Below are 22,546 nucleotides of genomic sequence, written 5' to 3'. Positions count from 1 at the left end.
ATTGAGAAAAACAGGTGAAAAGGCCGCAGGACAGAGATGTACACAGCAACAGCACCTGATCCCAGGGCAGTCTGTCCTCTGCAAACTGGAAATCTCTGACCGGTGGAAAGTTTCTACTCCGGCTGTTCTTGAGGCTGCAACAATTGGGCAGTATTGAACTGACTGTTATTAGCCCTTTCTCCCTCAGAAACACATGGGCTGGAAGGTAAGAAGTGGGGAATCTCTATGTGGGCCCTATTAAGCTTTTTTTTCCCCAAAAAAATGGAAACATCCCACTGCAGCTCTCACCTTCAGTTGTGGAGAGAGAAGGTATACCTAGAGGTGAGTTGCATTTTCACCCTCATCATCTTCACTGCAACAGGGCTTGCTTCTGCAGTGACTCTCCAGCCAGTAGGTGATGTTTAAAAAGCTTTTTCTATAGTCTTTTAAAGCTGTGTAGAGTTACTCCTTGACAAACAGAAACAACCAGTGATGTCCTTCAGAGAAGCCAAAGGACTGAAGAGGCAGAGCCTGCTGACAGGAAAGGGCTCCTATGAAAACTGGTATGGCATGCATAGTAATACAAGAGTTAACCAATTCCTCAATTTAATTTGCCACTAGCAGTAATATCATATGTGAGAAATGGAACGCACCAGCAACACTGAGCTACTAGTCTCTCAATTATGAGCATCTTCAAGCCCACTTGCACCCACTGTGGCAAGAAACACCACCCTGCCCACCTTAACTTCACAGCTGGTCTGGGAAGAGCTGGTCTTTCCCATGTGCAGGGAAACCAAAATCATTATGCTCAGGCAGGCAGCACTTCTTCAGCACGTTTTATCTGACCTCCAAACTCTCCCCATCAAGATATTGCAGATGAGCTGCCTAATATCCACCCTTGCTTGACAGCAGCAACACTTCCAGAGTCCCACGAGACAACACTGTCCTCTTCTCCTGAGAAGTGAAATGGAGCACTCTGGAGGTGCTGAAAGTAGGCTAAAGGAAGAACCAGAAGGCTGTGAAGCTTACTATAGACATGGGAATGCTGAGCAATCATTTATTGCATGAACCTGGTCTTTGCACCTCTTTACAGGTGCAGCATGCAATGCCTGGCATATAATATTCTTCTGGATGCCCAAACATTTCTTGTACAATAAAAGCAGCACCCCAAGCTCACTTCTTCCTACACCCTATTACAGTGGAATAGAGAAGCAGCAACACTTGGCTGGTATTTACACCTTGATAGAAAATTAAGGAAACAGGAAATTGAGGCTGACCTTATACCCACTACTGGATTCAGTTCATCTTCTGAACTGAATGCTCACACCAGCACAGCGCGCTGGGCAACAGTGAATGCATCTCTGCCTTTATTAAGTAATGCTGAGTGGCAAAAGGCAGCTAATTCACTTTTCCTCTGCAATACAAACTGACAGTATCTGAGGCGGACAAATACTCCAGGCACACACTAAGCTTCTAGTACCATGATGAAGGCTATGAACAGGCAGAAGCAGTAAAAGACATGGTTGTCTTTTGTCACACTCCACTTTACAAAGCTGCTTTACTACAAAAAGGAGAAAGGAGACCTGAGACATGGTGGTTATTGTTCAGGAACAGGAATCAGTAAGCGACCAGTTTCTCTGATCTGCTACAGCAGTTCCCTCTCCCTCTCACATGCCTTAGCTTCTGCCTTTTTAAAATGGGAATAAGAACAATCACCTCCACAAAGTGTTTTAAACCAACCAGGTGAGAAGAGCTCAAGTGTTTTACTATGTGGTATGTTGGAAACTGCTCAAGCACAAGGCAGCAAGTAAATTACACATAATACAGAGACCAAAATGGACTCAAATCACCTATCCTTTTCCCCTCATTCATGCCATCACAATAGTGATGGCCTGTGCAAAACTCACAGCCATAAGCCAGCCTTCCCGCAGCAAGCTGTGTCTCAGCAAGCTGCAGTTTGGGGCAAAGATCCTGCTGGCATTGCTCTCTTACGCACTCCCAGCCCTCAAGATAATAAAACTCCATCTGTTCAGTGCCTGCAACAGTTAGATTGAGTTACTCCGTATGTACAGCCCCACCTGGCAGGAGATGAGAGGGTTTAGAGTATTTTATCACATGTCTATGAGGCACTGCTATCATACCTGCATACCTAATCTGTGTGCATCAAAAGCAAGTAAACCCCCTGGAACAAGGCACTAAATTCTGCCTTCTACTGTGGTTTAACTCCAGTCTGTTAAATTTCTTCTGCTCCTGCACCTTAATGAGCACTGACATTAAGCTGAAAGTCCACAACATCTTCCAGACACAATAATAAACTGCAAGGGAGAATCCAAAATAAAACAGCATTTCAGTCAAAAGCACTTGCTTTACAGCTCACTGAAAATCCCAGAGTCAGCACTGCTGCAGTTGCACAGAAGAAACAAGCTCGCTACACCTGTTCAATGCTGCCATACTTAAGCCTATTGATTGTGATGACAGGCTTCATGGCAGAGAGAGATACACGGTCTATTTATTTAATAAGGAGAGGACAAAAGAGTGTACATGCACCAACAGAGCTTCTTGCAGTTCTTGGCATTGTTTTACCAAGCTCCATTCTGCAAGGGCAAAAGCAGAGGATGTGCTTTCTGACCCATCATGCAGCTCTGCAGTGCACCTCTCCATTGCACTGTTTGTTGGATACTAACCTGATATCATCATGGCTTTAGGATATGCTGATTTTCTCTTCTTACAGTTCACGTCCATACATTTAAGCCAAACAAATCAAATACCTTCACCTTCACAACTAAATAACTTCTATTTGGTTTCTTAACTAAGGAAGTCCTCATGGGTGAGCAGTTAACTCTTTCAGGATAGTTGTACAACTTCAATGGAGACTACAACTCCGGGAATTTATCGACTCGCCTATCACCATCCATCACTGGAAACAAGTCTAGAAGGATTTCTATTCCCTTTTCACAGTAGGCAGGCTTCAAAATTTCTAAGTATATATAACCAATGGGACTGCTAGTTTAACTGATATGAATGATGAAGTAGAAAATACTGCCTAGGCACTGGGAGTGAAAACATCTGTTGAAACACAGGGCACCAACCTGATCCGAGTTCCTGCTCTTCTGCCAATCTGCCATTGACTGTTCTACAACAAAGCTGTGATTTCATAAGGACTTCATTTCTCATCTTGATCATGTAATTTATGATCGATCAAATGACGGGTTTTATGGCACATTTCATCGCTCTGAAACATCTGGCTACTAGCGATGAGAGTATGGTGAGAGTTTACTTTCCCCAAAGTCAAAGCATTAAAAAGCCAGTCCCCCATTACTCCTCAGTTCCAGAGAGCAGCAGTTAACTAATACTTGCTCCCCTCTAATTACAAGCAGAACTGTTTGTAGGCGCTGTTTGACAGAATACAGAAACATCCCAGATACAAAGTCTGCTCTCTGGGCTTGGGCTGCTGGGCACTAAAACCTGCAACTCAGTCTACCACGTTCAAGATCTGAGAGCTGACCATGATACAGCAGTGTATGGGATTTCAGGGACAATGTGCTTCCACAGCTGTGTTGCCAGTTTTGAAATTTCAAGCAACTTCTAAAATGAGAAGCCCTCCTTAGAAGGTTTCTTCATAGTGCTTTTAGAAGGTGCCTATTGCCCTAGGGCCGTGGTCATGCCTCAATAACTGCACAGACCCATAACTAAGAATTTTAATATGGAACTATATTTTCCAGAGTCTAAATGACCTCTCCTGCAGCACATGCTCCCCAGTTGTCTTACCTCATGCATATTCATTTGTCCAGACAAGTTCTTCAGATGTGCCAAACAGAAAATGTAGTCCACAGACCAAACAGGCTGTGGTTCTTTCAGTACCTCAGCACCCTTTGATGCAAACAGCAGGATACTCTCTACTATCTACTCTCTATTAGCCAGGTGCTTTAGCGCAATGAAATGTGTCATAAAACACTGCCTCAACACCAAATACAGCACTTCAGCTACAACTGCTTTTAATTCCCCCATGTACATGGCAACTCGCTCCACAAAACAAACAAGAAGGGATGAAGAAACAGCAAATCCAGAAGGTGAGAAAAAACAAAACAAGGAGGAGAAAAAAAAAATTTAAAAGGGAAAAAAATAAAAAAAAAAGCATTTGACAGTGGTTTACCAGAGAGGTTCGCAGATCCACCCTAGTCAGGTTTGCAGAGCTACCCTCTCTAGTTAGGACCTGAAATAAGGAGCTTCTGGCAAGTATTTATTCTCTGCAAGCATTATAAGTGGATCGTCTACCACTGCTTCACAATTCACATTACAGACTGCCATCCAAATCTCCCGAGACACAAGACATTGCAAAACCTCAAACAGGACCAAAACCTGAAATTTTAATTTTGATGCCCATTAGTATCGTAATTAGCATTTTATCATAGAATGTTTTAGGAAAGCGGGAAGTCTAGCTTACTGGATGCTGCATTTAGTGCAGAATGCCACAGGGACTGCACACACCAGCTTCCAAACATACCAAGCAAAGAGTGAAATTTAAGAAGTTTATAAGGCAATATCCCACTGGGACCTTTTAAAGCTCTCTGAGAAAGGCAATGAGTACAGCTGCTAGTCTAATTAACTTAGAACGCTTGCTATCAAACCCACATTATCTATAGTGTGCAGAAACTACTCGTTACCCCTTTTTGTGCAGGTATTGCATGATGCCCTGAACATCCTGTTTACAGATTGTGGCAGCATGACAGAAACCTCTCTCTTTAGGTCACAACAACCTTACTTTACCAACTCACAGCAAAATCTGTGCCTGTGACAAAAATCCCAGAGGGAAAGAAAAGCACTGAAGCATGGGTATTTGTCTGGATTGAACAAGTTACAACAATATACTCTAGTCGTGAAGTAGATGGATATTAAATGACAGTAAGAGAGAGGGGGAAGGAACATTGCCTAAGCAAGAGTCAACTACAGTCAAACCTATTTCACAAAGGAAATGAAGTTGAGTCCCACAATGGTATTTAATTAATTACATCAAATGTCAGCTATGGCTGTACCTGCACAGCCATGTAAACCTAAAAGAGTTTACAATCTTAACCTTGCAGACACCACCAACTACCACGCCAAACAAAACACATTATTTACAGTCCAATCTTCTGAAAAGACAAGATGTGCCAAACCTCTCAATATTTTCTCATCAGATAGGTGCAAATGAGAATCACACTTGTTGAGAAATGCCTGATGGAAGCGCCTAAAGCAACATCTTGCCTTCAAAATCCAGGACCAACTCTAAAGCATAGACTCTGATGACATCCACACACACACCGAGTGAATACCACATCCTCAACAAAGATGTCATCACACGTCATTTGGGACAAGGTGAACTTGGTTTTCAATGGCAAGGAAAGCTGTAGAGCCAAACAGCACTACAGCTGAATGAATGTTACAGTATTTATCTCGTGTCTGAAAGGCAGGAGGATTAGTAGTTTAGATACTGTTTTTCTGAGACACTGTGCCTGATTTACAGTCTAGTGGACAGCTTCACCTCACCATACATATTTCATGCATACCCATCTTCTTTCCTGTTTACCTTCCTTAACCAGACCTGCCTCCCCAAAAAGCAGCAAGCTCCCCCCATACTGGTATCTCCAGATCTCACAAATGTCTACTCTTTGTTGAGATCTCTACTCTCAGTATCTAAGAAGCAAGAGATTTATCAGAGCTGAACAGAGTTACTGACAACAGGCAGGTTTTAAATCCCTTGTGACTGCACAGTAAAATGCTAAACCCTAAGCCAGGCTGTGAGCATACATTCATAGTTCATCAGACAACACTGAGGACAAAAGAACTGAGGTCAACTCATCACAGCCACACAGACAAGTGGCAACTTTCTGAATCACCTGCCTACACCAAGGGTTTTCAGAATCGCTTCAGTGGTATTGAGGTGGTTTTGGTTTTTACTTTTATTTTGCACAACCTTATTCTGCACCAAATTTCAGGCAGATGTTGACAAAACCCATTCAGCTGAATTGGCCACTGAAGGACAGATTTTGGGGGACAGACTCTCCCATGTCACACAGAGAAGGAGAAGATTATTTTCTTTTCAAATGCCCAACTCCCCTCTCACCCACCATCACACCTGACATGTATATCTGTGCTCACCTCTCCCTCAAAGCTTTGGTTTTGTAATTTATACCCATGTTTAGTTTTTCTTCTCTGTTCTTTGCATGGGTGTCACTGAAAGCAAGGCCAGTGAAATGCATTTTCTATTTCTAAAGCAAAGTATGGTTCTCTAGCCTAAGAAACAGGTGAGCACCAAACATTTCAAAGTTAATTGCTGATGTTTTCCTATCAATCAAGTTAAAGAAAAAGCCCAACTCCTACAGTGTTCTGTTACTGATGGGGTTTATGCTTTAACATTTTTGGAGTGTTTTCCAAGGATCTTGAGAAAAAACATAATGTGAAAGAAAAAAAAAAGCCACATGTTTTTTAATCAGCTACATGTGATATAAAGCAAGTGGCAGAGGATCTGCAAGCAGTAAGGAGGCCTGGGCTTTTCTCTATGAAAAAGAGAGCTAAAGATTTGCCTCTCCCTTTTCCTTACAATAGCCAATACACACATACTGGAGGGATACATCAGTTTTAACAGGGCAATAACTCTGGACAGTTCAAGCTGGCTTCTTTGCAAATCTTAAGCTGCACTACTCTTAAATCAGCATCTCCAATTAAACCTTACAGACCTTGGCCCAACCTCCCTGGCCAACCTCCAACCCAGACTGTGTTTTATCACCTCCTTTCCTTTTCAACACAAAACATCCATGTATTCAGTTGTTGCTACAAGGTTTGCAGACACTCCACAGATGAGGAAGACCACACAACTTCCCAAGTTCAGGAACCATAGCTGGGGCCACACTAAGAAATGTTACTCATAATGAAATGAAAATACAGGAAAAAACAAGCAATCTTGAGGCAAAGAGCCAAGTGCATTGTAGCTATTTGCAAAATAACTAATACCAAAAAGAAAGTCACACTTGGTTGCATTAATTTCTACAAGCTCTCTTCAATTCATAATAGCTCTAGCAAAACAACCGAAGCATTAATAGGCTGCTGAAATCTTGAATTGTCATTTTACTATTACACTTTCATTGGCAAAAATGCAGTGCTGATTACTTATATTCAAATATTTCATTTTTCCTCAGTTCCTTTTAAGCTCTTCCATTCAAAGACTGAAAGCAACACTTCTTCCCTGGTTGCTATAGCAGGCTGATTCCTGTTCCTGCTTCACCTCACCACTCTTCAGTCTGCATGCAAGGGGCCAGGACTTTTTCCTGGTGATGCCTGCAAATGAGCATTAAGCAATATCGTCTCAGCACTAGAAACCTTTGAGATAGCAGTGCTGCCATACACTGCGAAGGGAAAGCTGCTCAATTTAATCATTTTGGGAAATAGGGAGGAACAGACATTTCTTACCAAAAAAGGCACTCAGGACATACATAGGTCACTATTACGAAGTTTTAAACTACCAATAATTCTGTGAGCAATGCTGCACATTCCCCCACATTTACAGAGGAGAAAAATCTGCACAGCTTCTGTTACCTTGGCTAGCATTCATCCTGAGCATATGCATAATTACTTACTATTGATAAGCACACACTCAGAAATTTCTTACGATTTAACAAACATCAAACACAGCTCCAGCCCAACTGATACAGCATTTATTGCCAAGTAAAACACTGTAAAAATCTTGCTCCAAAATCTCTAGTCAAACTTGCAGCAAAAGAACCTGTTAGTGCAACATAAAGCAATCAGGCTGCTTACTGTTCATCTACCAAACCCCATGCTCCCTTCACCCACACTGCACTTAAGTCATCATTTTCCTAACTCTATTTAAAAAGCATTCTTTGCAACCAGCTTGCCAGTGCTGTGTAAGCTTGCATGGCAAAATTTCTTTGTATTTTACAAGATTCCTAAAGGAATTAAACTGTGCAAATCATTAGAGACCTTTGATTACTAATTTAAATAACAGGTCAGATGATTATAGGACTAAGTCAGTATCAAAGGGATTAACTGCCGCTTCAACAGCTGCGGTGGGTTGACCCTGGCTGAACACCAGGTGCCCACCAAAACCACTTATTCACCCCCCTCCTCAGCTGGACAGGGAAAGGAAAATAAAATGAAAGGCTCATGGGTCAAGATAAGGGCAGGGAGAGATCACTCAGCAATTACCATCACGGACTCAACTTGGGGAAACAGTTTATTACCAATCGAAACAGAGAAGGATAATGAGAAATAAAACCAATCTCATCTCCCCCCTCTCCCCTTCTTCCTGGACTTAATTTTACTCCCAAATTCTCTACTTCAACAGGGAACAGGGGTTTTTGGGCAGCTCATCATACTTTTCTGCTGCTTTTTCCTCCTCATGGGAGGTCTCCTCACACTTCCCCTGCTCCACCATGGGGCCCCTCCCACAGCAGACAGTCCTCCATTGAACTTCTCCAATGTGAGTCCTTCCCACAGTCTGCAGTTCTTCACAAACTGCTCCCACAGGGGTCCCTTCCACGGGGTGCATCCTTCAGGAACAGACTGCTCCAGTGTGGGTCCCTTCCACGGGGTGCATCCTTCAGGAACAGACTGCTCCAGTGTGGGTCCCTTCCACGGGGTGCATCCTTCAGGAACAGACTGCTCCAGTGTGGGTCCCTTCCATGGGGTGCATCCTTCAGGAACAGACTGCTCCAGTGTGGGTCCCTTCCACGGGGTGCATCCTTCAGGAACAGACTGCTCCAGTGTGGGTCCCCCATGGGGTCACAAGTCCTGCAGCAAACCTGCTCCAGCACAGGCTCCTCTCTTCATGGGGCCACAGGTCCTGCCAGGAGCTGCTCCAGCTTGGGCTTCCCACAGGGTCACAGCCTTCTTTGGGCATTCCCCCTGCCCTGGCATGGGGTTCTCCCTGGGCTGCAGCTGGAATCTGCTCCACCATGGACCTCCCTGGGCTGCAGGTGCACAGCTGCCTCACCATGGGCTAAACCATGGGCTGCAGAAGAACCTCTGCTCTGGCTCCTGGAACACCTCCTCCCCTCCTTCTGCACTGACCTTGGGGTCTGCAGGGCTGCTTCTCTCACATGTTCCCACTCCTCTCTCCAGCTTCCTTTGCACAGTTTCCCCTCACTTCTTAAATATGTTATCCCAGAGGTGCTACACACACACCAGACACGTTAGGTGCTCAGGACTAACGGTTCACCTCCCCCTTCTAGCAGGAATCCTCTTGCCACAGCACAGGAAGCTCAGCTCGAGAGCTATGGATCTCTAAACCTCCAGATGCTGCATCTCTGCATTTGGAGAAGACGTACAACTGCTGCGTACAGAACATCACTGCAAGTTAAATGTGGCTATAGGCCTGGCCATAGGCCCCTGGCAGGAGGCCAGAGGGGCTGACAACAGATCTAAATTTGGGGCATAATATGTTAGGCTGGCACACCTGTTGATTGCTCAGTGTTCATCGTTCTGTATTAATGACAGCAAATATACTTTCCCTGACCTTTACTTCCCACAATCCTAAGAAAGCCTGAAGAATTAATATTCAGGGGACTTCTAAGGCGTCATTCTGCACGGTGATGAACAGGGAGAGCCAGCGAGAAACAACCTCTTGCCTTAACACAAGTCATGCAGGAGAGCAGGAGTAAACAAGGTGCTTAACCTCCTGAACAGCAATGGCAAATCTCTGAGTATCAACAAACCTGAATGCCTTACTGTCCCAAAACATCTCTGCCATTATTCAACAGGCAGAGTTAAGAGGTGGCATGAAAAGAGCAAAGACAAACCTGTAGCCCTACAGATTCTCTGCAATTTCAAGCTAATGAAAGCTCCAAAACAGGCTGTACTGGGCTTTAGATACTCCTTCGGATCAGCTCTTCATGACCCAGTAATAGAGCTGCATCAAGTATTGACAGCCTTTCCTGTTTCCTTAAATGGTTTTTAACATATCATCAATTATACCATCACTTTTAAGTGGTTTTAGCCATTTCAGGGAAACTGCAATCAGTCACTTTGCTGCTAAAGGTCGTGTTCTCTTCCAGCTCTAGTAGGATTCACCACAGTGCGCTGGACTGGGGCAGAGTGCGGCACAGTTTACTCTCCCCTGGTGGTGAGCATCGCTAAGATTCAGATTCAGTTCCTGCCTTACTTTGCATTGCTATAGGCAGTGCCAGTCGTGTTCAATGCAGAGTGGCTGTACGCATGGAGTTGGGGGCCTCTTAGGAGTATCTTAGGCTGTAGACCCTGAAGTTGATAAGCAGGACCTGTTCTGGCCTAAAGACTCAAGCATCCTCAAGATGACAGTGTTTAAGAACACAAATGCTACAATAACAATAATGTATGTGCATAATAAAAAGAGAGACACTGCTGAAATAAAGAAGGTATTTAATTTCTTGGGTTTGAGGCCAATCCCCAGCATGATTTATTGCTCGTGTCCATTAATTCCACAAACAAAAATGGAAGGCTGAGCAAAACTCATTCAGTAAAAGCTTATTTAAGAAACAGACTTAAAGAGACCCTCTGAAGCACAGTAGCTTTCTTTTGCTGTTACAACTTAGTATAAAATTCTTGCCATTCTGAAACACAATGAGCAAAATCCCTGTCCCCCCATGAAAACTGAAACATGTATGGCTGAAAATATAAATCACAAACATGACATTTCTACGAGAAGGTTAAGCTAGCAAGTGATTTCTCTACACTTCCTTGCAGCACAGCTCCTCCAGCCTGGCCCATACTGACTGAGCAATGCCATCGTGGTAACTGCAAACTGCAGAAAAATGGGAATCTTGCAGCCCACTGATATCTGCTTGAATCTCACCTCTGTCCTGTGGTGTTAACAGCAACAACTCAAAGCCACAGGACAGCCCTTCTGTTTAACTGCTGCACGGGTAAATTTCAGTAGGTCTAATGCTGATATACAGGAGAAGAATTCTCTCAATTGAAAAAACACAAACTGAAAGCACAGGAATCCAGAGTGAATTTGTTAAGTTTTAAAGGCAAACCGAGTTACTTGATCCCGTCTAAGAGATTCACAAAATACAAGTCAGTAGATCAGCTTATCCAAGCCTCTGTGTATCACAGGCTGTTGAATTTTTTGCCATTATCCTTGCACTATGTAGTCCCCTGCCAGTAGCTAGGCTGCCTTTTACAGAGGTATTCTGATCAGATACAAAGGGGAAAAAAAACAACCAGATCCCTCCTGTCATTTATTACAATGGTTAATTACCTATTAAAAAATGGGTACCTAATTTGCAGTTTCAATTTGGTTTCAGTGTCTAGCCTTAGGTTACTTTTCTGTTTTGGCATTCTGTCTTCTCACGAGACGCTCTATCACTCTAAAGAGCATACCTCAGGTTTTGTTTCAAAGAGACCAAGATACTGAGATCTTGAAAGCATTTTTACTGGCCTCTCATGACTGAGGCTTCTCTGTTCTTCCTCCAGTCTTTCAATGTACTTTTTGAAGCAGACACTAGACAAAATTGCAAAACATATATGATCATAAAATCACTTTCCTGCTCCTGATAATATTTCAAGGGTCAAATAAACCTTTTTAGCTGAACATTTCATGAGGGATCTAGAGTAAAGCTGCCAATCATTGCTCCTTGAGTCACTGCTTGTCAAGATACTGCCTCCTTTTGAGGCTGGCACTTGCTTTTTCCATGAACTGCACAGCCTGATGGGTTAAAAAGCAACTCAGATCACACTGCCCCATTTATGCCACGATTTAACCTTTTGTCAGTCTTCCAGTAACTTGCAAAATTTGTCAGAAATTATTATGCTCTTCCTGATCACTGAAAAAAAACCCAACCTTAATACATAGCACTATTTTCATATTCATCACCTAAGGAAGTGCAACCTCAACATCTTTGCCTGCTGCGGATGCTCCAAGACAAGTGCATCACTTATTCTTGGGCTCTACAGCGTTGTTATTGATGCACACTGCTAGCTCCAAAAGAAACAACATGAGATTCATGTGTCCATAGAACTTCGGTAATCTCTGCTATAAAGTTAACACACGCAGGTTCTTAAATCCCCCTTCTCTCTTCTGTCTCCAAGTTTTCCAGATGAGCTATAATGTATGCTTGTCAGCAAAAAATATTTGGAGAACCAACTGGGAAAATGTAAAGCCAAGTCTGACCTGAAATAATCTCAATGACTTCTGACATCTGCCCCTGCGCTAATGCTCCAGAGCTCTCAAAGTTCTTCTGGGCACCTGGAGTTCCTTTGGTAATGAATGCTCACATATGATCCCAAATTCCTAGAAACTCTCTGCCAATGAGCAACCTGGTTCATATGGCTTGTCTGCTTTAGCCAAGACAAAGTACTTGACACTGGACAACTTGATGCAGAATTACTGTAGTCTGGAATGTGCTGCTTGATCACCTCAGCAGTTTCGAGGACATCAGTGCAGAAATGTGACAAGAAGACAAGTCTCAGCTCTGAAAGTAGGCTCTATCCATGTCTCCTCTCAATTAACAATGCTAATAGCATGTAAACACATTCTTCATCTTGCAACTGTGATAACTAACAAGTAACTGCCAGGGAAACATTGATTAGAATGTATTTATGAGCATACAACCATATTCCCTCTCCTCTGCAGGAGCCACTATCCATCAGTCGATCTCTTCAATGCAGAGAAGAACCCAAGCTGCAGACTTGACCACATGACCACTTTGAAGAAAAGTCAGTCTTGATATGCTGGATATTTCTTATGGAACAATCTAACAGCTACCACATCCTTCCTCCTTTTTCTTTACACATAACTGACATAAAAAAAGGAGCAAAAATCCAATTAAATTTCTAAAAAACAGGTCACCTCTAAAACTCCCATATACTTTCTACAAGACTGCCAAAGAGTTCTCATACAGATCTGGATGTAGTCCAAGCTGAAATACACTTTGGTGCCCTAAAGCCAATGGAATCTCAAAAGGACAAATTATTCATCAATGTCCCCTACTAAAATGCATTCTGCAATGTTGCTAGCACAAAATGGCTGTTTGGTATGAGTGGGCAAAATGATTTATTAGTGTATATATACATATAGCCTCTGAAGCACTGCAGTCCTTCTGACAGAGAGGCATACAAATGAGAGGATTATGCAGATAAATCACGGGCACGGAACTGGATTTTACTGTACTTCCACTGTGTGAATATATATGATTTACAACCAGTTTCAAATGAAGTTTTGTAATATTTTAACATTAAAAATTCTTGTTTTAGAAAGTTGATTACCACTTTCAAATACCTATCTTCTTACTCCTGTGTATTGACTAATACATTAAAGCTAGAATAAGACAATTTACTTTTTGCTTCACAGCTACTGAGAAACTCCTATCCATTATTAGGTTAGCTCAGTTCACCCCAGACCAAAATGATTTCCAGGATGTTCCTACAGCACATTTCATCTAGTACATCTGCATTATTTATGGCATTTACACAAGGAAAATTGAAGGCTTTTATAAACTAAGACACAAATCAATACAAGCTCTTAGCAGATGGGGCCTTAGCAGGGTTCCGCCACAGCATTGTTCCACACCAAGCAAACTCTTTCAATGGAATAACTGGTAACACAGAAAGAAAGCTTTGCATAGTCAGTCAAGAATTAAAGATACCGTTGGCACCAAACCATTCAGTAAGTACTGTACCTGCCTCATTCAGAGGCTAAACAGGGCTAGGTTTGCATGCAATAGGTTGCTTAAACTGTTTCACAACAACAGACTGCAAGCAATACGATAGCTTTGTTTCATTTCCCTCCCCAGGAGAAGATAAAAAGGCTGTAACACAGATGGCTTTCCCTGCCAGAGGCACCATGGACTGGGGAAGAAACGGATGAGAGGCAAATTCAGTTTGGCAGTCAGTCAGGTCAGCAGTGTGCTCCAAAGGAGACATTTCTCAGCATTTCATTGCATTGGTGTTTGTTGTAGGTAGCACAAACATTGGATGGAACTGGCCTGCAAGACCAGCACTGGGCAGGAGAACCAGCAGCAGCCACAAAGCCTTAGCTCCTCAGTGAGGGAAAGACCCTTCCCACCTCCATTCAGATATAGCCCACAGCTGGGCCAGCATGGGGTGGCAAATGACAGTCAGATACATGGCTTTACATCTGCCTGTTTCCAGATAATACTCTTTCAATTCACCTTGGCTGGTCTTCACAAAGAACAGATCATTATATGAGGCATTTAAGCAGAAATCTCCCATAGATTTCTGCTTAGGAGAGATCCATTTGCTCTCCTAACCCACCTAACCTGTGCACTGAGTATTCCTGATAGGTTGTGGGGTTTTTTATTCAGTGAAATCAAAGTTTTTCTTCAGAGATTTCAGCAAAAGACCCTTTTAAACATGTATTTATAGAGCAGTACATGGGGAAGAGCAGCAGCCAGAAGGAAAAGGAATGAATGATAAATTACCCAACATAAACTTCCTTTAGAACAGTAACCTACAACAGAAAAAACAGATTACGTCCCTGTTCAATTCCTTGCTCTACAAAGGCTCAGTAACGGATTTGTCCCCTTAACCAAATAAAAAACCCTAGAGCCTTTAATTTTTTTATTTGTTTAAACCTAAGAAGTCTCAAAAGGTCCCACCAACTCAGCCTTCTTTAGCTGACAAACAGGAGGCTACTGAATTCATAAAGACTTACATTTGGATCAGGGCTAACAAGAAAGAAAAAAGGACAGAAAACCCTGTTAGCCTTAATTAAAATCATGCCTTGCTCAGCTGGCACATGTTTTACTTTCATGAGATTTATGAGTTCATGATCCTGACAGCTCTCCATGAGTTCTTTCTGGAGAAAAAAGGAACAGTGAAGATAAATGACTGAAATCCTAAAGTAAATCATGAGGGAAGAAGAATTTTCCATGGTTAAACATTCTACTTTTTTCTCCACCAGTGCTTCAGAAAATGACACACTTCTCTGCCACTTCCAGAAAAGAGCAAAAGGCTGCTAAGACTGGAGACCAGCTCATAGGAAAGTACAGTCCCCTTCCTTAGACTCTTCTAATTACCACAGACACACAAGCAGCAGGAGAAAGCCACAGAAAGGCTTGGAGGCCTTCTCTTCTGCATACAAAGCTGATGTGGGTTAAAATGTAGTTAAGGGACTCCCCCACATAACAATGAACCCTTATAGCCACCTAACATGGGAATTCAGCCTTCTTAACTTGAATGTAGTGACAGATTTAACAAGCCACATGTACAACCTGGATGGGTGATTGCAAGTGAAATGTAATTCTTCAGTCTTGAAGTGGATGGATGGGGACGCTGGCATGTTGCCTTACCATTGGTAAAAGCTTTGAAATAAATAGCTGATTCCTGAGAAGCTGCTGACAGATAAAAATTATGTAAACATTAAAAACTGCCATACTGAGCCAGGTAGCAAAGGCCAGCTCATTGTCTAGAAATGGGAACTCAGGTAACTGCATAAAAGCAGACAAGAATAAAATGATACTGCCCCAGAAAGAACTCTTACATCCAGCCCCATGCAGTTCAAGATGATATATGAGGCAGAGGTGATACCTGTACGATCAGTAACCCATGATGGAGTTTTCTTCCATTAATTTGTATAATTGTTGCTTTAAATCTGCATAACCTTTCAGGTATTCCACATCTCAAGTAAGTTTTGCATAAGGCAGTACCTCTAGTTTGAGCTTATCAGATTTTCTGATGCACTGTCTTCTTGTAGCTCCTCTTCATCTTCTCTATGACATTTAATGTTTAATTTAATATGTATTACCTCTGCCATCTCTCTTCCAGCCTGAAAACTTGTCATGTATATAAATATTCTTTATAACACATCTGTTTCCATACCTTTAGTCATTCTTGCTGCCCATTTGTGAAACTTTACTAGTTCTGCTACACCTTTCTGAATTTTTAAGTCTGGATACACAGTAAATGAAAGACTTGCCTTGCCTTTGAGAATCAATTCCTATAGAAGATAATACATTATTTACTGAGGGAGAAGGATTGAGTTGAGAAGCAAATAAAGAAAATGATATAGCTGGGTAAGAGAGAAGCTCCACTTTAGACCCAGAGACTTGAATGATTTTAAACACCACAAGTAATAGTTTAGTTGGTGCATATTAAATATTTCATCTAGAGTGGTAGAGGAGCATGTCAGTAAAAAAAAGAAAGAAAAAAAAGAAAATCAACAGCTTTACAACAGAGCCACTGTAAAGTTTCTGTGGGAACATTAGATTATATGAAAATCTCAGGCTGAGTATTGCAGAAGGCTGTGGGTTATTTAGTGCATACATGTGGCGGGTACTTGCGCAACTAGTTGGGTCCCTGACTGATAAAGGGAGAATGAACTACAATTGTAAAGGATGAGGCAAGTTTTATAAAGAGAACTTAAACCAGTTTTTCCTTAAATTTTCTTTAAATTATTTACTGTTGACCTTCTTTGATAATTTTAGGCTATCACCACAATTCTGGTGCTATTCAGCCTCTTGTGTTTCCATTTTGTAGGTTTTCAGAAAGAGTCTTGGGTATGGTTAATGAGTAAAGAGACAGTCTCTGAGAAGGAAGAAAGCATACATGGTTCTTCCCTCCAAATCTGTCCTGAATCAGCACAGAGAATACTACATAGTTTTCTATGTGCTATATAGCTATATATCTATATATATAGCTATATATCTATATACAGCTATGCTATAGCTCTGATTTTCCAGGTGAGTCAAAAAGCAACCATTCTTCCCACTCAGTGAGCTTCACAATTTTCAAAATAAGCAGAAAGCTGAGACTCAGTACCCGTACAAATTCCTGTTCGGGTAAATTTGCCTCCACAGCTTCATTCCTCGCCCTACACTGCCACATGGTGAGCCTATGCACAGTTAGTACAGTTCCTGTATTTCAGCAGCAGACCAAAGAAAACAGAAAACTCTACAGTGAGTGGTATGTCTACATAGGAAGCCCAGACTGTATCTGGAAAAAGGACAGTAAGATTATAAAACAGTGGTCAAAAGAAAAATACAAGCGTCCTTCCTGAGGCTAGGAGAAAGCCTGCTGTGCTAAACAATTTAATAATTAAATTGAAGAAGAAAATACCACTGTAATTAACAAAGAGCCAGCATGGCCTAGCTAATCTCATCATGAAGAGAGCGAATAAAGTAGCATGCATTTTATGGAGCAATTTAATCTGGCAAGCAATTAATCCTAAAAGCACTAAGTCAAACGAATAGATTTCCCTTTAAGGAGATCACATTCATCATCTGTAATGTATTCTAAACTGCAATTTGTTAGCCAACCCCTGAATTTTACAGAAGGCATTTACTGTCTTCCGTTAGTGGAAAAGCGATCCCTGACTGACAGGAGGGAATGGCATCAGCCTTTTTGAACCGGCTAGCCTATTAACACTAACAGGTTCCGAACCACTGGTGCAGGAAGCAAATAATTTGCAACAAGCAGCTAAAAGTGTTTACAAGCCTTATACTTAGGAAAGCACTACAACAGTATTTACCAGACTACCTGAGCAATGTCCTAATCCACTGACCAACCTGATGTGACTCATCTCTGTAATGTCCTGGAGCTGATAACATTATTGATGGGGGAATTTACAATTAATAAATAAAATACAAATCAACCCTTGCTCACTGAAAACCGCAGCAGACATCTCTTACCTGGGCTCCTCCTGGTGCAAGTCTGGGATTCTGTCTCTCTACACCCTCTCATATTCTCAGCTACAAGATAATCCTTCCCTGACCAGTTTTAAATGGAATTAGATCAGTTTACATTGCATCATACTATCTACAGTATGATATATAACTACTAAATATACCAACATGTCACAAGACTGCCCCAGTCCCTCAGTGCTTTTAATGTTAGAAATCCTTTCACTTCCAACTTTTATTTATTCATGATACCCCCACCTGCCCATTTGTTCACACTACAAACTGCCTCTTAACTTCAAAAGCTGTTCTACATCATTTCTGTTTCCCACTACATTAGTAGTAACCTTTAGTTTTCACTTTGCTGGACTGAGCAAAGCACACACCAAGTGTCCTTTAGAAAGAAGTAGTGATTGCTGTTGCTTGTACCCGCACTTGTCCCCATCTGAGTTTAACTTCCTAGCAGATAAATTTCAAGGCCTCCTCTCTTCCTAGGTAAAGCCCTCTGTCGAGTATTTTCCTATCTTACTGTGTAGAGGGTATTATTGTTCTTCTGCTTGATTGGGCAGTTTGGATCATGAAGATTAGCAGGCTGAAAGCAGGCTGAAAGCAATCAAAGCTCACATCTTGTAGGTGTCCTTGAGCCCAAACTGATTCCCCTCCAAACACAACAAATGCTTTAAAAAAAACAAAGTGTTATCGAACAGGAAAGAGGGCCCCAAACACCAATCAGTGCATCTAAGCCTTAATAGGGACCACTAAACTTTACCAAAGGAATAAAACCACACAAAATTCACTCAAGGGAGGCTATGGGCTGTGTGTGAAAAAAACTTGCTAGAGACATACAGCTTCTGCAAGTGCCTTCCTGCCCCACTGCCAGAGTAATCACAGTATGAGACCTATGCCTGGCTGCTTTCAGTCTTCTTCTGCCCTGATGATTTTCCTTTTGGTCCACTCAGATTGAAGGCATGAATGTAAAGCAGCCCCATGCCAAATCAAAGTTAAATAAATAGTCCTAGAGATAAAGTGTAATTAATATATATGTGTATATATATATATCTCCATAAGCTACATTCCAGACTAAGTTCAGTTAGTACCATCTCATCCCCAAAGCAGTTAAAACAAAGCTCATAAACTCATATTAAAATGATGATGAGAAAATATTGCTTTATTGCACTGTCAAATAAAAGCATGGGAAAAAACTTATAAAAGCAAAATTAATCAAAATACAGATTTCAGTACTCCAGAGGAAAGAGGGCAAACATGAAAAGCAGCCAAAAAAGCCCACAGGTAAAAGATGGCTACACTTGGGAAAAACTCCTCATGGCTAAGCCTTTAAACGTCTCTGACCTGAACCTAAGCTCACGATTCTGTTTCCTGATGCCTATACAGCATTATACTTACAATTAGACCGATAACACATTAAAATGACAGCAAGTGCAGGCACAATTCATTTAACAATTAATCTACCCTAGCTATCATTTTCCCTTGTCATTAACTGCCTCTTAAATGCCCTCAATTTCAAATAACCATAGACTCTTCTTCAAAACATACACGCAGGGGAATATGCCATTATAGACATTACTCAAAGAAGTGCTTTCTGTCCCCATCATCAACCACAGCATTAATCATACTGAGAATAGTTTCTTCTCACAAATGACTGAGTTGTATAGCTGGATCTCATCGGCAGGATTCAATTTACTGGTAAGTTCATAGACAGCAGACAATACAGAGCATCTGCAGCAACACACACTGCGAGTCCCCTAGTTTTTAGCCTTTACTGGTATGTCAGAGAAATAAAATAGACTCCAAGCATCACAAGCTCCCACTGATTTAAGTAAGTGCTCTACTCAGCACCTTTAGTTGGACCCAGAGTTAACATAAAGCACAGTGCACTCAAAAAAAATAAGCTTTCTTGCTTCTTTTATGATTTGACCATGCAGTGAAGAGACTGCTCTCTAAAATCAAAGGGGCTAGGTTGGAAAGGACCTGTGGAGGTTATGTGGTCCAATTTAATTCTCAGCATAAGGACAGTTAGGCCACTTTGCTCACGGTTGTGTTAAGGCAAGACTTGAGTAACTCAAAGGATGGGGACTGCACAACCTCCCTGAGCAATCTCTTCCAGTATTGGATCATCCATGCTGAAAACCATTTGGGAAGAACCCTTCTTACTGCAATCCTACCTACTTTATTTTCCAGACAAACTCAAGATCTTGGAGAAGACTTTTTCTGTGGCTCTTCGTTTCTGACAGAAGTTTATACATGGAAGTCACCAACGAAAAATCGGTGCTATCCAGTGAGAACTGTACAGTCTGATCCTTCAACAAGGCTCAGAATATCACACAAGGGCTAGCCTCAAAGCAACCACAGCTTTCAAACGGTAATGAAGAAAGGAATTAAGAACAACATATAGCAGACCTACTGCTTTCCAAGTTTTGAAGGGAATGCCTGCCTCACAGAAGCTCATCTCAAATGTCCATAAAAAATTAATGTCAAGTTCAGATTCCAAAGCAAATGGTGTTGCAAAATTATAAGAAGGACATTAAATAATTACAAGAAAGTATAAGTAGAAGCAATTAACCTTTGCTCATGTACACTGCCGTGCTTAACAGGCTCCCTGTTAAGCTTTTTCAGACACCACAAGAAGGACATAATATTAAGTATATCATATTCACACCCCTCTGTCAGCAGCAAGTTTTACATTAATTAACACAACACAACCTTCTGGAAGAAGGATCCAGTTTAAAATTCCTCATCCAAAGTGCGGGCAACATCACAAATTTGTTTAGAATAAAAGGCATTTATCCTGCCTTAAAAGCAGTTACCAGCAACATTTTCTATAGGGGATAGAAGCATTTTTTGACAGTAACCAGTCACCATTGAAATTCAGTGTTCTGAAGTTTGAAATCACCCTTCCCTTGGCCACAAAGTTTGCATTCCTTCCCATCCTACACAGACTCAAAAACTTTCCATAATCCAACTACTGAGAAGAAAAATGTCACTGTAATTAACACACAAAGCGATGACCTATTAATAACGTAAAGCAGCAAAATGAAAAGCATTTAGGCTTTCAAAGTCTAGCAAAGTCAGGCAAAAGGATTGTCAAGAAACTTTTAAGGTCATCCCACTTTTGGACACCCTCTAAATGATACACATTTGAAACCATGCTTTTGTGTCCTATCAAACAGGACTCCGCAGCACAATGCCTTCAACATGTCAGCAATCTCCTACCCAAGGCTCCCTGACGAGTAGCACCCAATAGCACCATGGGCTCATGGCAGTATTGTCTCAAGCCTGGTGCCCAAACTGAATCTTCAGGCAATGGTTATGTTGATGTTTCTCCTAACAGCATGAACAGTTTGCAAAAACCACTAATACCAGCACAAGCAGGAGAGCATGTGCATGTGCTTAGGCCCCTGCAAAGAGTTACAGTGACAACTGATGACAGTGGACATAAACTGGTGTAACAGGTCAATGCTGCTGAGAGAGACTGTCCTTTTGTCCCTAACACCAAGCTGCCTGCTAACACAAGCACTTGTGTATCTGTATGTAATGAAGGCTCAAGACCTGACCAAGGCTAAACCATACTGTTTCATTCTTTTTTCTCCTTCCTAGATGGTTTTACCCTGGGCCAGGCCCCCCATCTCCTTCTTTCTATGCAGATGCACAATGCAGGGTGCTTCCCATGGAAGTGATGCCAGGAATGAATGGCAGGTGAATCCTCCTGCTCAGCAGCACTATCAGTTTATACCTGCTCCAAGTGATCACAGAAGCACAGGCTGAGGAAGCACAGCAGGGCAGTTTTGCCAGAGTAACATTCTTCAACTAAATCCTTACCAGCATGGTATCAGAATCTGATACCCATCACAGATGAATTCTTCATGAGATCTCTGTTACCTTAATCTGGCTGGCTCTGATTGCTGAGAAGTGGCCAAGCACATGGGCATTTCTGACTGCCAATCTTTCCCAGTTAGCATCCCCTTCAGAAAGGCAACAGAAATCTGACTTCAAAGCTAAGGGAGAAATGGCTGCTTCAGAAACACTACATCATCACTTTCTGTATTACTCTCCTAGGTATAAGGGTTAAACGAAAAATTAGAGACTAAAAAAGGTAATAACAAAAGATTCCATTTTGGGATTTCCAAACAGTCAATTTAATTCAGACCACCTGAAGCTCTGATGTATCTCATGGTCTCTATCTGGACACACAGGTATCAAAGCCCAAAATATTTTCATATTTGAAAGGAAAAACATAAAACAGAAATCACAACTCACTCCTTTTTTTTCTCCAGGCAGCAGTTTATTTTCACCTTAGCCTTGTCTATAACCAACTGGTATTTACCGATGGCTGTGAAGCTAGGCCCTATGCTGGTAGGGCGAGACAACCTTCTCAGCCTTTGGTGGGAAGAGCTCCTAAAAGACAAGCATCTGAACTCTGAACGCTATGATGTGCATTTCTTCTAATGACTGAAGTCTTACAAACAAGATTCCCTCCTCTCACAGCTCCCAGGGAACTGAGCCCCAGATTCTGGTGCAATCTTCAGACAGACTGCAGTTCTGCAGTCATGCTAACAATGTATTATCCTCGCTTTCAGTTCAAGATAAGGTAGGTACTTCATTACCTTAATGAGCAGATGTACTTAATGAGCATGTACTTTGTCAATTTTACCCTAAAGGAAGAATTAAAAGAATAAGGCATTTACATTTCCAGAGCAAACCCAAATTTTAGGCCCCCCACTAGTGTTAAGATAATACAAAATACACGTTACTGGATTTTGAAAAGCTTTTTTTCTTTTTAAATACACATCCCACAGCACAGACTTTAAGAGGGAATAATAACACTGGCTGCTGCTGTGAGTAACACATTTCTTTTAAACAAAAAGAGCAAAACAGCATTATACTACATCATTTTTCAAGGGATAAAGGTGTTATTTAAGCTCACAATAATTTCTACATTT

The 22,546-nt window shown here is 41.7% G+C and overlaps 1 protein-coding gene across 3 annotated transcripts in view; it reads right to left on the bottom strand.

Moving 5' to 3' along the window:
- ARMH3 (armadillo like helical domain containing 3) overlaps window positions 1–22,546 on the bottom strand; it is a 130,939-nt gene that overhangs the window by 39,597 nt on the left and 68,796 nt on the right. The window contains exon 24 of one of the 3 annotated variants that reach the window (XM_062601848.1): window positions 21,734–22,001. The exons of the other annotated variants lie outside the window; for them this stretch is intronic. Within the exon in view, the coding sequence (XP_062457832.1) occupies window positions 21,860–22,001 (142 nt within the window). The 3' untranslated portion in view covers window positions 21,734–21,859. Of the gene's footprint in view, window positions 1–21,733; window positions 22,002–22,546 lie in introns of those variants that run through there. 3 annotated transcript variants of the gene reach the window in all.

Source organism: Pezoporus occidentalis, unplaced genomic scaffold (assembly GCF_034315485.1).
Source record: "Pezoporus occidentalis ecotype Australia unplaced genomic scaffold, CSIRO_AGI_Poc_V1 ctg73, whole genome shotgun sequence".
Classification (NCBI taxonomy): domain Eukaryota; kingdom Metazoa; phylum Chordata; class Aves; order Psittaciformes; family Psittacidae; genus Pezoporus; species Pezoporus occidentalis.
This window is presented reverse-complemented; position numbering and strand designations above follow the sequence as displayed.